This window comes from Petromyzon marinus, chromosome 4 (assembly GCF_048934315.1).
Source record: "Petromyzon marinus isolate PM22_M1 ecotype Great Lakes invasive population chromosome 4, UKy_Petmar_22M1.pri1.0, whole genome shotgun sequence".
Classification (NCBI taxonomy): Eukaryota; Metazoa; Chordata; class Hyperoartia; order Petromyzontiformes; family Petromyzontidae; genus Petromyzon; species Petromyzon marinus.
In genome coordinates this window covers 13,695,967-13,714,866 of record NC_133670.1, presented here as the reverse complement: position 1 = coordinate 13,714,866, position 18,900 = coordinate 13,695,967, and the positions used below count along the sequence as shown (strand labels likewise).

Here is an 18,900-nt window from a genome sequence, read left to right as displayed (position 1 = left end):
GTACGACAGATACAATCTCACAAGTCAGATGAATTTCTTTAAATTATTTTTTAATCCTATTGCACCCAGGAAAAAAAATATTGACTCAGTAATGGAACTATCTGTTGGATGAGTTTTGACCAGCTTTGAAGAATATAATAATTAAACTGCATGCCATATTTTGTGCTTGAAAAAAAAAGTTGCTAAACTTCGCTCGGGCTAAAGGAAATGTCTTACATTACCCAACGCTGGCTCTGTTTTTACAGCTGATGCTTACCACCGAGCTTCCTCTGGAGCAGGACACTGTGGCTTGCATGTGTGCGCGCACACTCCAATGGATAATCACTGCCGAGTAATGCCGCCACGATGAGTGGCGCTTCACGAAATGAGAGTGAACGTGAACGAGTGTGGGAGGTTGGAGAATAATGCCACGGTTACGTAGCATGCGATAGCCCAGCGACTGGAGCACGAGATAACGGGTGCCGTGGCAACACGTGAATGCTTTGGGTCAAGCCACGTTAAATATCTGCACAAAATCAAGCACATCATAATTATGCATTTTTTTTAAACACGGCAAAACGTTTAAAATGATGGTATCAAATCAAAACATCCGCTATGGTCAACGATTGTATAATAATTTCTTAAAACTATACTCAGCAGAGGAATAGAACAATCGCCAAAGAATAAGATAAGGAATTGAGTGATGGAACAGTGATTAGCGCACTGCACTTTGAACCCGGCATCCTGAGTTTGCTCCTCGACCGTGGGTGAGTGATATGTGAGCCGGTCCTGTGGTCCCCTGCTTCTGCACTAACCAGCATGGTGAAATATGGTCAGATAACCTCATGACTGGCATGTAATGGGGAGGTATGTATACAGCAGTGGATTGACAGAGGGCTATATATCTAACAAAAAATGTCCACTGTATTATTCGTTTTATGTTCATGAAATTGTATGTAATATGAACAACCCACAATAAATGCCCCCGTTTGTTTTAAGGCGGTGCGCTTATTCAAAGCAGAACTTAAGAGCTCAGATTTGGTACAAAGTATGCGCTAAACATAAATTATCTTGAAACCATTTGGAATGAATGTATGTATATCGAGGCAATCGTGATGTCTCTTTAGGCCACATGGCCCCACTTATGGAGGAGGCTTTGTTTGAGTACAATGGCAAGTAGTGGATCATCTTGGTGGTATTTGCAGCTTTGTACTGTGTTCACATGCTGTTGGCATGAACAATTCAAGGACTCTGAGAGCCAGTGGTATGTTTTATGCACGCCGATCGCCCATCCAAATCACTTAATAGGCCCAAAATCTGATTAGCTTCAACAATCTGACGATATCGGGCATACAAACAAGCATGGCGATTAAATGTATGTATTTATACTCGTCTAGGTGTCGCAGGCGTTGTGGGCAGCGAAGCAAAATCCACGTTTGTTTTCTACTCGCCCCCTACCGTCACCAAACCGCACCGACAAGCAGGGTGAAGTATCATCAAATCATCCTCAACGGGCCCGGTGCGGCGTGGCAAGGCCCTCATTCTAACAGTCGATTAACAGCAAATACGGCCTGTACACGTACATGCACGTTGGCAAAGGGTTAAGCATGCACGGATACGTACAGAATGTTCACCATGAACCAGTCTGATAAGAAACATGTAATAGGCTAATGCATTTTAGGAATGCCCCTTCCTCAAGAGTAACACTAAAGACATTTCAGTGGAGTGGCTGAAGGTTCGTCGGATTGTCTCTTCACCAAAACGTCAGCCTACTGCAGTTTATTATAACAAATATGGTCACGTTTAATAGCATATGCATGTATTTATTGTTTGTATTTTTACACGTTATTTTCATCCATTATAATACATCCATTCCATGTATAGCGTAATTAATAAATACAAAATACGTTTAATGGAATTTTACATATAAAGGGTTTTATGTAAACCATATTAATTCAAGAACTTTGGAGGTTTAACTTTTAAAATGTACGTATATTCTGCACGTTGTGTATATATATAAAACTGTCTTTCTTTGTCTCTTAGGTTGAGGAAGTACAGATGCTTGAGGTTGAAGGGAATGGGCCAGCAAACATTAATGAGACTGTGCGCATTCTTGCACTGTCTACGACCCTTTCTGAGGCTGTTTCTTTTTTTAAATATATTGCGTGCAATTTACACGGCTTCTAATGTGTATACATCTTGAGACTAAACGCTGGCTTAGCACACAGTGAAATATAAGCCAGAGCAATATAAATTATTAAAGTGGTATGCACGTGAAAAAAAAAAACTAACCAAATTACTCTATATCCTAATCCAAATATTAGGCGCATTGCTTTAGGCTCGCACATTGCCTTCTGCTCATTTTCCTGGCACTCTCCTTTTTTTTTCTCCCTCTTTCTTGCAGCACCCACCCACACTATCGCAGGACTGCCAACATTTCTGCAGGGCTAGGTACTGACTTTCCAGTAGCCAAGCAGCCCAAATGGCTCCCAGAATTCAATTTCGCTTACGCTTTGCCAAAAATGGATTAAAAAAAAAACTCCACACCTGCTTTTGAAAGAAAAATGCAAAACAGCTGTTGTTTGAAGTCATAAATCTCGACATTGTCTAAAACCAATGGTCATAAATTGATTAGGCCTGGCAATGCCAACAGCGAATGATAGTAAGAATGCATGTTATTAAATATCATTCCTACAAATGCCAGATTTTACGAAAGAGGAATTGCCTGTGAGTATTGTTTATTTTACCTCTTCATACAAACCGCTTTGGATTCCACCGGTGATATAACTGCACATCAGAACAAAAAGTTAAGTCTAAACACGTTATGAGAGGAAGTTATTACGTTATACAAAATTCCTGACATAGCTGCACACTGATGTTTGAAATATACTGCAGGGAACAAATAAAGCACAGCTTTTCAGAATGTCTCACACCTGTCGTGACTAAATGTATACGCTGCGAGACTGACAGCCAGCCAGCGCACCTCACATTAATGACACTACTCACGTCGGTGTTCATAGGCTGCTTAGTGGCCCCAAAAGGGGGCACGTTTCTATGGGTCAGTTCTACTATATTAACCTTCTGACACAGAGCTTTGTTCTACAAGCAATGAACACAATGTATGATCTTTTCATCAAATTTCACACGAATGAAAATGCATGCTGCTGTTGTGAAATATGTATGAAAAATACATGGCCAGACTGCTGCTGTACAATGTAGATTTACTTTGTTAGAGGTTCAAACAGGAAGTATTTTTTACATATTATGTGTAAATGCTAATGTTGATAGAGAAAACGTGCAATGAATGTTTACTGCTTACAAAATTAGCACCACAGAGTATTTTATTCTATGCAGTAGGCTCTGTAATAGTATAACCATATTTCCATGCTGATATTTTTTTTTTAAAAAGAGCATTTTAAGAGCTGGCTCGGGACCCAGTACGGTCTGGCAACAGTTTGAGATGACAGGTATTCTTCTTTGTTTGAGTTCCAAAAGAAAATTAAGTTCGGCTGTATAGAAAAATCTTCTGGAAAGTGTGGTTTTCAGGTCCTAATGAATGCTGTATGTCATATATTTTCTTTGGATATGGATGAAGTACAATATCTACAATCGGCATAAGACAATGTTTGAAGTGTTTGTAATAGACTGTTGTAAAAAATAATATACAGTACTGTAGTATCTGGTTTACATTAGTGTCCCGTCTTTTCAAATGCATTTTGCAAAAAACCGATACATTTTGTCAACAGCAACTACAAACATAACTTCCAATGCAAACAAATCACTTAAAAATATATAGAATCGTAAATTAATGCTTAAAATTAAATATGAATAGAAATACAAAACATCATGCAAAATTAAAGCTTGTGTTTATGTACAGAAAAAAAACACGCATCATTCACTTCAACAAAAGAATATTTAACAAGCCATTGAAATGTAAATCACACCTTTTTTTCTTCCCCCAAACAAACCTATCAAACCTCACTGTTGCCCAAAATGTTGGTCCGGTGCAAGTTTGTTTACCGTACCATGGGAAAAATGAAGCGTCGTGTCTCGTCGCGAGTACGTAGAAGCACCAGGGTGGCGTGAAGGGAACGGGGGGAGCGCCTTGTGGCGTTTGTCTATCGGCCGTGCGCAGACGTGCAAAACCCCGTGTGGCCGCAAAGCCTCGCAGAAAGCGATGATAAAGGGGGGGGGGGGGACGTGTGAACGCAAAGCCAAACGTCTCCAGGCAGAGTGCAGCGAGGGAGAGGGAGGGGGGAGGGCCCTCCTCATATGTCGCTGAGCCACTGTTTGCTCCGGCCTCCTTTCCACTTCCCTGCCCCATTGGCTGCTGTAGAAAGTTCTCTCTCGGCAGAGTCACAGACAAAATAACCACTTAGACCGAGTCAACAGCTGGCCTACATATTCTCTGTGTGTGTGTGCGATTGCACGTATTGCTTAATTTAGTCTTAAATATTTCCCTGCTCAAGAGGCAATTGCGTACACACTTTCAAATAAAATGGACAAGATCAAAGAGCAATTATCTGCATACAACTGTGGAAGAACGAAATCAATTTAAGCCATCACCCTTGCTGGGGCAATCAAATAAATACCACTTTGTGAGAAGTCAATTGTGGATGTTGTGCAGACAGGCCGGTGATCTCTGTCATAAGACCATGGACTCTTATCCCTGCTTTGGGATTGCCAACATAGTTGAACAACACCCAAAACTAGTCCGAGTACGTTTACACATTTTACATGATTTTTTTGCAGAATGCAGTTTGAAAAAATAATAATTCGCCATTTAATTTTTACATAACCTTGAAATAATAATATTCTGCAACCATCATCATGCATGATCTATCAACTGCCGGATGATGATCTCCCCAAGTTGTCACTATCCCTCATGGTCCTGCGATGTGTCAAATCCATCTAGCTCCTGCACATAATCTGGACCGCAATCCTTCATCCCTTCTCGCCATACGTCCTTCCCAACCCCGCTTTTTCTAGTCAGTCATAGGGTATTTACTTTGTGTATGTTCTCTTATATGTGTGTGTAATTCAAAGCATGCACTTCTCGACGACTCTTTGTGCACTTTGCAGCCTTTGTTTGATTTTATTTTACAATGTCCATGTTTCAGACCCATGTCACAGCAGGTAATATAGAGTGCAATAATTACAAACAATGATTACAAAGTCAGTATTATGTCTTTTTCATATAGAAGAGAGGGGTCGTTACACAATTGAGGTATTTAAGTTACGTGTAAATATTTAGTCATGAATTATCTGCGAATTAAGTTCCAACCATTGGTCATGGTTCTCTGGCGATACCCATAGTTATGCCTAGTCCAGTAGAATTCCAATGTCTCATACAGTGAAGGGTCGTGAATGCTTCTTCAAGTGTAACATCTGTAAAGTTCTTCTTCCTCTCCATAAAATGGTTTTATTCCAAGGATATTGTTTTTTTCTGTTGTTATCAGCATAACATTCCTCCACTAATTTTAAGATTGTTATCTCTGTCGGTGCTATGGTCCCATGTTTCTCCTTAAGGACTACCATCTGAGAATTTAAGAAATCATGAACCTGTTTTTTTTCTGATAATTTTACAATTCCAATCTTTTATGAGGCATTTCAATCTAGTGTTATATTTTTCCTCTTCCTAAACATGCCTTACGTGGTTTCAGATAATTTGTTCGCTGTGGGTTGGTGAAGATACCCATCCAACATGCACATCAGACCACTATGGCATAGCAGAACATTGCCACATGTTGCAGTGTCGGCAGAGTTTACATCATGAGTGGAGTATGTAGCAGGTTCGAGTAATCGTTGAATAATTGTCCTTGAATCAGTAGCACCAAATGTCAGTGTGGTATAACAACAATGGCAGTGGAAGTTATTTTATACTCAATTGAGCATTGAGGCGGTGCTCATCTCCTATTTACAGCATTGAGGCAGTGGCGGAAATTCCACATTCCTATGGCAGGCGCGAGGCTTCCGTAGGACGACCACTGTGGACTTCCGTACAATGTAGTAATAATTTTATTGACCCCAGAGGGATGATGGGCTGAGTGATCCCCCAACTAGGATTTGAAATCGCAACCTTCTGAATGCGAGCCACTCTAATGCTGAGCGACCTCTTCAGACACTATAATAGCATAATAGTAACATAAATCTAAGTAATGTCATAATTTAACTATTTATATAAGTGAAATGCAATTACAATTATAATACATAAATGTGAAGCTACTCCTAGTATCCACTAGAGGGAGCTCTAGACAGCCCCAGTAGAGGCTATCTTGGCCTACTCTTCCACAATGGCCAGACACTTTACCTCACCACACCCCGTGACCTGCTCATCGACTAAATGTGGTGTATCCAAACTTGATTTGAAGCTTTCGTGACTGCAGGAATTACTCATTGGTTCTTTCGGAAAAGTCACGTAGAAAGAAAATAAATTAAATAATAGAATACGACGTTTCGATTGCAACACAAGCAACCGTCATCAGGTAGAACTAAATTTGAGAGAGAGACAAAACACAGACACGGAGACACATAGACAGACACACAAGCAGAGGGAGACAACACAGAGACACACTGTGTGTCTATGTTGTGTGTCTCTCTCTGTGTGTCTCTGTTCTACCTGATGACAGTTGCTTGTGTGGTGTATCCATTTATACTGCTGGATAGACAGATGTGGGTTTGGATTTAAGAATCTTGTTCATGCCGTGCTGGGGGATCAAACCGGTAAACTCTGGATTGCAAGTCCATGTGATAACTATAACACCATGTCAGCATCTATGGCAATATACATTTCAAGAATAAAAAATATGATATAGTGGACGCTGACTTTTGACAGTTAAAGACAGGCTGCTCAAGCATCATTACAGCTACCAAAAACTTGCACTTGAATATTCAGCAATCATTCAGAATGATTAATTTGTTTATATTTAGAAATGTAATGCTGCGGAAAATACCACCAAGAGACAATTATTTAGAGAATGTAAACTATTTGAGATGTTATTTTTCATTTGTAGCCAGCAGATAGCATTAAAGTCGATCTCCGATCTCTAATGCAGATGAAACAATATATTTATTCTGCCCACATAGTAACCACTGAAGAATGCATGACTGAAGACACCAGGAAATTGGAAGAAATTGAGGTTAACAGCTCACAATGGTTTAATCCTGGTTGTGGACACTCTGCAAGGTCACCGTCACAGTGAAGCCCAGGCAGAATGTCCTGTTTGATAAACACATTCCCTGCGTTGGGATCTAACAATTTATAAATGTCGTCAAGTGTGCTGTACTGAAATCAATTTACACACACGGGCGTGTATGAAGTGGAAAAATGAGGAGATTAAAATCGCATATCATACAATAAATAACCCCCGAAAATGTGCCAGATTTTTGGGCATTCTTTACGTCTGGTAAAATAAATAGGTTATACCGCTTTCCCCGTAGTTTCCTCTGCTTTCGTGAGCAGCTGCTAAAATCAATGGAATTGAGCAAATGCAGTACTAAAGAAAACACCAGCTACAGTATAGCAGTTTGACAGCAAACATTCCTCAGCATTCCTTGGCAAAAAAAAGGAGCCGCCATAGCATTTGTTTTAAAAAAAATCCACAGTTTCGCGGTATAACAAACATAAATCACGAATGTGTTGCTGCTTTGGTTTCTTTATTCAATAACTTATAGAAGCCTTAGGCATATATCTGAAAATGTAATAGGAAGTACGATTTAAAGCTGGCCCTTCATCTCTTAATAAAAACATAGCCGCGGCACCTTATGTCTGCAAGAAAAAAATCACATGGCCCAACCTGAAGGTGACACAGAAATAACTTTCTTTCACAGTAGGTAAACCGGCTCAAATATCAAGATATTATTTCGTGTGCATTAGAGTTTAGAATCATCATGGGAACCCAATACTTGTGAAGTTTCTGCAGAGCCCTAGAGAGCTGACCATAGGCTTATAAAACACCCGACGCACACAACCTGAGCTGGGCCAGACCTTTTATGACATAACAAAAGAGAAACAATGCATTTATACCACACATAAGGTATATATATACACAGTCAGCTGGAAACCAGAGCAGCCCTCATGTCCTAGCACTCCCACTAGGACTTGCCTGAGGCAATTGGAAAGGACAGCAGGGAATTAGTTACCAACAGCCATAACGTAAGTCAAAGGCTGTATACTTACACAAGGTCTCTAAGCACCCATCTCTATCCCTAGGTAAAGGGGAAAAAAACTATAATGAAAACTGTATGCATCTGTAAGATGGGTAATACGAAGTGTTTGCAAGAAGCAAAACAATACTGTCTTTGTATGAAATATTATATATGTTCATTCGATACATGACTTTTCATCATCGCATCATCTACATTGTTTCTATTACTGTGCTAGCTGACCAGATTAATGATTAAGAGCTGATGAACCAGCAAAGTAGACATACATTACCGTATATATTTATTAATTTAATGTACTGAATAGCACATCAACAACATGTTCAAACCCTGAAAACGAAAACCTTAAACGACATAAATTATCATTCCATGGTTATTCACACCCTTCTCAATAACAGTGAGCAAGCATGACAAACCACTGAATTACCGTAATTACTTTAAACAAAGAACAATCTTGAGGCTGACTATCCGTGATTCTTTCACGAAATAAAACCTTAATGTTGACAGCAAATTGGCAAACGTAATGTTGACTGCTGCCATATAGTATTTGACCAATAAGACGCATGAGCTAAAACGTAAAACAATGTGCAGCCTTGAAAACGAAATCGACACGGCTATAAAAAAAATCATCATCATGACCATCATCAAATCTTCCACATAGTGTCTAGAGACACGTTAGCCCGGTGGAATTAGATGGTCAAAAATAAACACAAGTTACTGTAAAAGACAGGCGTGTGAGTTCTCAGGCCGAAGAAAGCATTTGAACAGCAGACAAATGTGTAAATTATTTGTTGGAATCGTAATGAATTTGGAACAGTGCCAAAATAATGTATGCTTCTGTCTAATATTGGTGTATGGAATTTAACATTGTAAAAAAGCTTATCCTTCCCCAATGCCAAGAAATGTTGTTTAATCGCAAAAGTATTGGAAACAGGCCCAAAACGGGCCTTGAACCTCAAGATTTACATTCCGGCATTCTAAGCATGGTTTGTTAACTCTTCAGATGATGACAACATTAAACTGTTATTTCTGCATGTTGCTTAAGGATTTACCATCCAACTGATAACCATGCCAAAACGCAAAAGCAAAAAAGTATGTTGCAGTGTTAAAATCAAAACTGCGAACTACCTATTGTTTATGTGAGAATGTTAAATATAGATGTAAATAATACAGGTGGGTGGAATGGTGGCTCGGTGGTTAATACACTGGACGATACACCACAGGCACCTTAGTTAAACTCCTGGCCATTGCTAACATCAGCGGTGAGTCATATCAGAACCAGTCTGATTCAGTCCAGGAGCACTGCCCTTCACCAACCTACACTGACCAGCAACGCTGATGTATGCTCAAAACAAACCCCGTGACCAACTCAGTGTCAGGAGGCCTTCATCGAGCAGTGTATATAAAGGGCTGCAATGTATTATTTGAATGTATTCTTAAACGTAGTGGGAGCCCATTTAACGGGCTCCCACGGCCATCCCTCCCCAATTGTGTACATCTATCCATTGTATGATGATGATATGAGGCTTCGGGCACATGGAAAGCTATTTTAAATGGTAGAAATCATGGACATCAAAAAGACTTAATTCTAATTTGCTAAAATATCTGGAGAAATTTTACTTTTTTTCAATAATTTAGACTTCTATTGCATAAACCACATATGATAACTTAATTCATTGCAAGAGTGGACTATCAGGAGTTTTCCAGGCAAACATCCATAAATACATACAAATTATCCGCGTATATATAGATCATAAGATAAATAATTCCTTCTTCTTGGTTCTTTCGGTAAAGTCACGTAGAAGGGAAATAATACCGAAATAACCAAGAAGATTAATCCATGCAGTCACGAAAGTTTGAAATCTAAATAATTCCTTCTTTGGGCGATAGACCTGTTCATGATTTTGAACCAGAGCCTATTGGTGGTCCAAATCCATTCTTCATTCACTATAATCCAATGAGTACCCTTTTGTAATAAAACATACCTGACCGGTGTGCTGTACTCGTAACGAATTGGCATGTTTTGTTTACATGACAAACCTTACTGATTGGCTGTCGGGTGTGCCGGGTTTAACGACACATTTATATATTTATGCGATCTAACCCTCCAATAAACTGTACTATGGATGATATTGGCTTCGAAAGCCTACGCGTTAAACTGACCATTCATTGTATGTGAATAAACATGTTTCACAATATGTTCGATAAGATTTTCAGCACAGGTTTGTGGAGGTCAGATACATTCACCTTTAACAAAATCCGGTGATGTCAAAACGACTAAACTGAATTGAATATCTACACCAACTCTGGGGCATACATTAAAATGTATTATTTCATTTATATAGCTGACACTGTGGCACATATCTACCAGTGTAAACTAATAACAAATGCTGCACCTTTTCACTTACACATCATTTTGGCACTTCATGCCACTTTATGCCGCTTCATGGTATGTCACTGCAATGCCAACAATTCTGTTGAGTTTTAGATTTGCATTGAGTTTATTTTATTAAGGGTAGACTATTTACTATACTCGTCACTTGTTGAAAACGTGATGTTCTAAGAGCTTGTGCTGACATTGTGCAATTAATCATGCCATCTGGTATTTAATGTTTTGGGGAAGAGTAGCGGGACAGTGGTTAGCGCACTGAACTATGGACTCGGCGACCTGAGTACAATTCTAGGGCGATCTAAATCACCGAGCGGTAAAATGTTTCTCTCGTTTCTCAGTTAAAAGGCAAAGGTGCCGGTCTGCTTACTGTAGCCACTGCTCAGAGAAGGGCCTCCGCGAGAGGGAACACGAGGCGGCATTTGGTCTACTCTTCCACACTGACCCTTGGAAGGGGCGGGAGTAGTCCAATACTTTGCACTGCCACTTGCGGCCTGCCGATCGCCTACCTGTGGTGAACCCATTTACACTGCCGGGTGGATATAGACCGGGGCATTTAAGAAACCTGCACCATTGTTTCACTTTGCCACACCGAGGGATAGAGTCGAATCGGCGATCTCTGGATTGCAATTCCGGTGTGCTAACCATTATACCACGGTAGCTGCCTTTCTCAGTCTCAGTAAAAAGAGTAAAAATATATGCATTCCTAGACACTTATATACATGGTGATTAAAAAAAATGTGTTAACACTTCTGAGAATTTGCAACAATACCACACGAAATTTGCCTCAGGGCTCTGGAGACCACCTGTAGAAGATTCCAGACACGTGTTGACAATGATGGCGAACAAGTGGTGGCTTTTTGAAGCTATTAACATACATTTATTACTCTTTGTTTTTTTCGGTAAAGTCACGTAGAAATAAGAAATAATAATAAAATTACATAATAGCATACGACGTTTCGATTGCAACGCAAGCAATCATCATCAGGCATAGAAGAGCTAAATGTAAGAGAGAGAGGAAACACAGAACCGCAGATATATACAGACACCTAAGTAGAGGGAGTTAACACAGAGACACAAAGAGAGACACAACGTATGGAGCACAGAGAGATAGGGTCTCTGTGCCGAGGCCTTAGCATGTAGGGGAGACAAAGAGAGATGGAGAAGCACATCAAATCGAACAAGATTTAGTAAAATTTGGAAACAATATAAGGCAACACAGAGGGTCGGTCAAAACACAATTAACGCATGGTCTGGCTGATTACGTTATTTCAAAGATTGCTAAATTATAGGTTAGGAGTGATAAGAGTACAGATCGCAGACACATATATAGACATCTAAGCAGAGAGAGTTAGCACAGAGACACACAGAGAGAGACACACACATGGGACACAGTGAAACAGCGCTTCTGTGTCGAATCCTTAAATAAAGGGAGAGGGGGGGGCGGAGACTGAGAGATAAAGGGATACAAATTAGCAGGGACTGACTTGGAGCAAGTAGAGGCACACACACACACATGCCGCCGCAGCGTGGGGAGGGGGGAGTGGCACAAAATCAGATTAGCATGCCCACAGGGACTGTGGAGAGAGACAAGACACATACACGTAGACACAAAGGCAGAAACACAGGTAGAGACAACACAGAGACACAAACTTAAGTTAAGTGTGACATTTGAGAGAGAGAGACAAGACACATACACGGAGACACAAACGGAGACACAAACAGAGATAACAGAGACAACGCTTACAATGTATCATCCGTTCTTTTTCCACTAAAAACGATAGTCCCATGTAAGTGTTAACATTTTTTTAAAACACCCTGTATATGTGTGTGGCAAACCGGTAACCATTTTTTTACAGATTATTTTAAATGTGGTTTCTGGTAATAAAATAAAAACCGATTTTAACAACTCAGCTATTAAATTCTCAGCCAAGGTGAACATCAAGAGCACAGCAGTATGTGATATCTGAACCTTTTCTGAGTGTCATCTTTCACCAACCTCCACAGATCACGGTGGTGAAGTAAAGTCATGCAACTCCCATGCATGACTGAACTTCATCCAGTGAATTGACAAAGGACTTGCAACTAGCTGAAGTGATAATTTATCATCTCATGCACAGCTATTACCCGAGAAGTGTCAGTGATGACAATACAAATATAGAGGCATACATTATGGGTATAGTGAGTCACTCAGTTGTGGTCAATACAATGCTGTGATTCAGGGTCATTATGTTATTTAAGAAGCATAGATTATTGTTTTACTATGTGGAGGTGAATGTTTTTCGTTAACGGTTCAGCTGAACCCAAAAGAGATAGAACCAGGTACATTGGTCCATTGTTATAATATGCATGTTTGTATGTTTGTTGTGTATGTGTATTTAATCGCAGTGCAATGTTCATTGCTTTGATGGATTTCCTCTGGTGTAATAATGCAAGCCCAAAAGTTCATTCTCCAAAAGCAATCAAACAACACTAAATATCGCACAGCATTTTATAAAATTTACTTTCACGGTTATTTTTTGGGGATTTAGGTTAACCTTTTAAAATTTAATTTGACTGTAAACTTTGGATAGAAAATTAGTTTTTCTTTCAAATCGGCAAAATTGTCGTCTCTCACCCTGTCTGTGTCCTGTGTCCGTCTCTGTCCGAGTCGCCGTGTCTCGAGTCCCGTGCACAAAGAGTTTGTCTCTCTGCAGAACTACACCGAGTGGGCCCCTTTGCGTAGCAATAACGGTGAACTTAACTTGGCAGAGGCATCACGGCCATTCGCACTTTTACATTCCAGCTACAAAACTATATACAAGGACCCCTCTACTTACGAACATTGGACTTAAGAACTTTCAGAGATACGAACAAACCTGTCTGTATGTCCAGTTGCCTAGAGATTCGTAAGTTCAACCACCACGCAATAGATGGCGGTGGTGGCATCTACATCTGTAGAGCGTGAAAAACCAGTGGCATCTACATCTAACACTCGTTTATACAACTTTTAAAGTCATTCCCCGTGTTTAGTGTACATGCCGTACAACATGTGTGGAATCGACAGGAGTAAAGTTGGACTTACGAACAAATCGACTTACGAACAGACCTCTGGAACCTAACTCGTTCGCACGTAGCAGAGTCCTTGTACTGTATATATATAAACCGGTTAAAACTTGTAACCGAATCCCTTTTTTCCATTCTGGAGCAACATTTTTGTTATGAAGGTTGCTTTCGGGTTAATGGCAATACGCGGTTACAGTACTTTCTGTTTCAGGTTTTCGATTCGACTTCGCTGGCCTCTTAATAGCTGGAGGGGTTTGCCGTGAGCTCATTACAGTGCCGTACACCGCACATGAATCAAGAGGAGTAATTGGTTTAACAGGCACAACTGAATGCATGTGTTGTGGAGATAAAAAAAAATTCATACCAATTGATGAATCAACGCATCGTTAACACGTCTGGTGTGCACATTGGTATACACACTTGCATTTGTTAATGACTCTGTGTGCTTTGAAAAGCAAAACATAAATATTTTACCTTGTTTGTACAGAAATTAATCATTTTTAAATATGCCCCATGCTACAAAGTTCGAATGCAAAATGTTCTGCTCTCTTTTGAGCGAAAAGCTGTTAATCAGTACTTTGAACCAAATACCTTCATGACATAACTGTTTTCTACAAATTCTTGGCTGGCTTATGACTATATACTGTATATAATTGACAGTAATCTATTGTTTCATTTATTGTAGTCTGAGTGATAAATAGGCTTTATGACGAATCGCACACTTGTGTCGGAACTGGCCAAGTGAAGTGACGCATCATTGCAACTGCAATTAAGTGATAAAATAACAATACCAAAATTTGTGTTGTTGCGCCTTTAAGCCAAATGATGGATGAGTGCCTCATTTTGATTAAATAGCAGTCAAGATAGGGCCAGGGAAAACCGCCGTTTTTGCCCATGGAGCTGGGTGGCTATTATTACACAGGAAATGAACGGTGTAAGTTACCTGACATCTTGGCATGCAACCTGCATTCCCCTACTAAGTGAACAGTGACCAATTGGTTCCAACTGGGGAGGAGGATGAAAGAACAACACAAGATGGGCCCAAAATTTCACGAGAGAAAATAAACTAGAATGCATTTCTCTGAACAATCGGGTCATACATGCGTCTCCTACTGCGCATGCCAAGGACCACCCACATTCCAGCATTGACCTAAATAAATTAACAAAGCAGCCTGCACAGTCACAAAATAGGTATAGGTCAAGGGCATGCCGCCTGTGTTTACACCTCCTTATTTATTGTGAATTTACTATCCTCTTGGTAGAAACCACGTACTCGCAAGAGCAATGTTAGATACAGGTGCCTCTCTGGGAAGCTATCCCTAGAATTGCCTGGCTCTAGGTGTTCTAAAGGAGCCTCTGGCCAAAATAAACGTTCAACAGGTGGATGTAATCAGTGTCGGATTCCCAACCGATTACGTAGTTTTTTTTAGCACAGTGTGTACCGCACAATATTTTTTTTTATAATTTGTATGGTTTTTTTGGAAGTCACAATGCTTCACCAACTCACCAACGAATATATTCGCTTAAAAATATATCGGCTACATATTTTAAGGAAAATCTGTTTAAAAGCTAAAGGAAAATGTTATTTGTACTACCACAATGTAGGAAGTGTTTCAGTGACAAATTAATTAAGGGGTTATTTTGAAAATTGCTAAGAATAAATTGTATGAATTTCAACGCTGAAACTCTGGAATAAAATGAAAAAATAATATAATAACATTTTCTTTTCTGGAGCATCCTTTTTTAAGATCAAGCAGTGTAAAACTCTGATTCAGGCATTATAGAACTTCTGCCAACATATGGTAGATTCTCCTCCATTTTATATGTAGCAACGGCAGAACAGTGTCCAGTCAATCAACTATTTCTACGTTTCTCAGAGCTGTATTTTTGGCAATGAGAGTTGATACATTTGTTATTTTTTGTGAAAATGTTGTGCTTAATTCTTTGAGACTGAGGTCAGACCACCAAACTTGCTGTACATCAAAGCCTTTTCAAACTTTTTTTCCCTTTAACTGTGATGAAAGGTCATCGCCCAGAAAATTACGTTTCTCGTGTATTTTTCACTTGCAATATGGCAGTGCCTGGTGATAATAGGTATAGACAATCTCAGCTTTTAATTTTTAGAATAGGCAGCTACATTTATTTAACCTTTCCATGAAGTCAACACGTAACCACATCAGTATTAGCTAGGCCTGTAATAATTTGCCCTGCTCACCATTCAACGAATTGTCAGCTTTAAGGATTGCAATTCACTTAAATAATCGATTATTATTCTTACCATTGTAGTAGATGTAGCACCCTCTTGGCTAGTGGAAAATAACCGACTCTTAGACACACGATTCGTTGCATGTATCATGGACGTAGCATTCTACTTTCAATTGATTAATCGACGTTTCTTTACACCCCAAGTATTAACTATCCATGCCACTCAGCCACCTATTTGCATGCTTTTTAAGCTGTGTCAAACACGTATAAAAAAATACAAGTTTGGGCATAGCTCGGAAGTTTTTTTTTGCCACATCAATTGACAAAACATAATTTAAAGCCTTCTTAATTCGAGCTCAATATTTTCTAACTGTGGGGGGGTGCAATGGAGTGGTAGCACAGTGGTTAGTGCACTGAACGATAAATCCTGCACTTTAGTTCAGTTCCCTGCCATGGCTATAACATCATCAGTGGGGAGAGATATTTGAACTGGTTTAGGATCTTGTCTTCCACATATCCACATTGACCAGCTTGACGAATTACGGTCAAACAACCCCCACTTTGTCGGGAGACCTTTGTCCAACAGTGGATTGACAAAGGGCTGCAAGTAACTTCTTGTTTTCATTTGTGAGGTAAGCAGGTTTGCATGCGCTCACCGACGGTAACAAATCATTGTCGCAATGAAATAAAGATGTGAATTGTGACGTGGAACATTAGCCTATTGAGGGGATGAGAGCTGCCATGCAAAACTAAAATCTGCAGATGCATTTGCTCGTGGAAATGTCTGGGCATCTTTTCATCGTAAAATACTGGGCATCTTTTCAAAGGTAATGCAATGACAAAACCTCTGAAAAATGCCCCGAAGTCGTTTGCCAGATCACGTTATTTCACAACTATGGACTGTATGTCGAAAACAAAATGCAACATTTTCTCTCTTAAATTAATACAAAACTAGGTGCAAGTGTGTCAACATGAAAAATGTAATCTAAACTGGGGGGGCATGGCAACTCTTAATTTATCTGGTCATTAGTTGATTTTAGTTTGAAGGCTTTCATATCCACGTGAATGTACACACATTAATACGTGCATTACGATTAAACATATACAACTTATTATAAGAAAGGTTTCAATGCGAGTACAACAAATGTTTTGGGTTTCTTGTCAGCGAATTAAATCACATGTTTTTTTAATTTACCACATCTTCAGGGTCAAGTGCAGAGTGTCCCAATGCGATCGAATGAAGGCTAAACTAACGTTGCCTAATTTAAAACATAACGCAACCGGCTTTAAAACAGAAAATACTAACGTTATCTCTAGCAGCTGTGCAGTCACGATAGGGCTATGCACTGTTACTGAAATGAAATAAGGAACACATACAGTATATACAACGGAACTCAGCCAATCATCTCCCATGGGTAAAACGCACAGCACCACGTTGTGGAACGTCAACACAAGTCGTCTTACGTGGGACTGGTCCCTGCCATGAGAACTTGGAATTTATTTCCAGCTCAGAATCACCCTAATGCTCATTTAAGAAGAACTTTGGCATTGGAATAAAATACTATACATTACTCTAAAAGGTAAAAAAGGCAGCCCTGCAGTTACAATTACTTGCTTCTCGCCACTGCTGGTGAAAGGGCCTCAAGAGGGAGCCCAAGATACTCGCTGCTCTCGGGGGTATATTGGCCTACTCGTCCACGCTGGCCAAGCATAGTAGAAGAGGTGGGAGTACTCACACTTGACTCCACCACCTACAACCTTCGAATATGTATACATTTCTACTGCTGCATAGACACAGGTGGGAGGGGAATTTAAGAACCGTACCAATTGTTTCAACTGCCGCACCTGAGAGATTGGACAGCCTACCTCTGGATTGAAAGTCTGTGACAAAGAGCTTTATAGCTCATCGGATTCCTCCAGTATAAATAAATATTCTGATTCTGACACCACAGCAGCATACATTGTATTATGTTAAAAAAATATATGAAATGAATGTCTACGCAAATGAAAAATAACTTGATCAGTCTTCAGCAATAGATGACGCGTGTTGGCGTGCATTTAAACCGTGGGCGGTATCCACGAGTAAAAGAGAGAGGCAATTAGGGCGAGGATCTGCCAGGAGGCGTGAGCAGCAGCAACAGGCGAGGAGGAGGAGGAGAAGAGGGGAAGATGAAAGACGAGGTCGAATTCACAGACGCAGGGGGAGGATAAGGGAGTGATGGCATCAAAGAGATGAGTGGGAGTAAAGGTATGAAGAACTACAAAGAAGACGATGCGAGATCTTGCAACTGATATACAAAGTGAATGCAAAAGGTGCATTTCTTGTTGAAAGAATACAAGGCCTTTTACAAAAACGGCGATAAAAAATCAAGCAGCGTTTGTTGAAATGAGTTTAACACATAGGCTTAACACGCAGGTTGAAATGAGCTTACTTTTATTCAATAACTTAGTTGGCGACACTACCCTTGGCAGGAGTGCATACGAGCACAAATTACAAAAAAAACTCGACACATTAGTCAAAAGCACCGCACAAAGTAGGAAAACATATCTATAATTGGACGACGTTTTGGACAGCGTCCACTTTTCAAAGCACATCGATTACGTTCATTAGACAGGAGGCACCAATGAGAAATAACCAGGCATGGCAAACATTGCTCCGTGGCCGGTATGCAACCGTTGACTCACGTCCAGGCCACGTCGTCTCTCCCCTGCATTCTTTGACACCGCGAAGCGACGCGGCCAGCCAGGTGGACACGCACTCAATGCCGAGCGGCTAGCCAGGTGTGCGGCCCACTTAGGAGAGGCGAGGGGACGCACATTGCGCGGGTTACCAAACACATTGCGAACAACAACAACAACAAAAGTGAGTGAGCAAGTGAGCTTCAGGTGCGCGTGTGCGACCACTACGAACCCGGCGACGCGAGTTCGATCCCCGCTCACGGCCCACGCCGGTGACGATTATCCGAACCGGTCCTGGCCCCCCCCCCCCAAGCCTCCCTCCCCTAGGTCGACTCAGCCTCAAATGAGTACCCGGTGCGGCGTCTAAACGTCGCCACTGGGGAGACAAAGGCGACCGGGCGTGGTGCTGGCCACCCACACCGTCTCTCGTGCGCCGTTCC

At 40.5% G+C, this 18,900-nt stretch overlaps 1 protein-coding gene across 4 annotated transcripts in view; it reads right to left on the bottom strand.

Annotated features, from left to right (window-relative positions):
• The window catches only part of MYLK (myosin light chain kinase), a 66,008-nt gene that overhangs the window by 45,876 nt on the left and 1,232 nt on the right, over positions 1–18,900 (bottom strand). For 2 of the 4 annotated variants that reach the window (XM_032946101.2, XM_032946098.2), the window contains exon 2: positions 18,467–18,574. In XM_032946101.2, coding sequence (XP_032801992.2) covers positions 18,467–18,495 — 29 coding nt within the window. In that variant the 5' untranslated portion in view covers positions 18,496–18,574. Of the gene's footprint in view, positions 1–4,004; positions 12,267–18,466; positions 18,575–18,692; positions 18,881–18,900 lie in introns of those variants that run through there. The other 2 variants (XM_032946102.2, XM_032946103.2) reach the window with 2 other exon arrangements.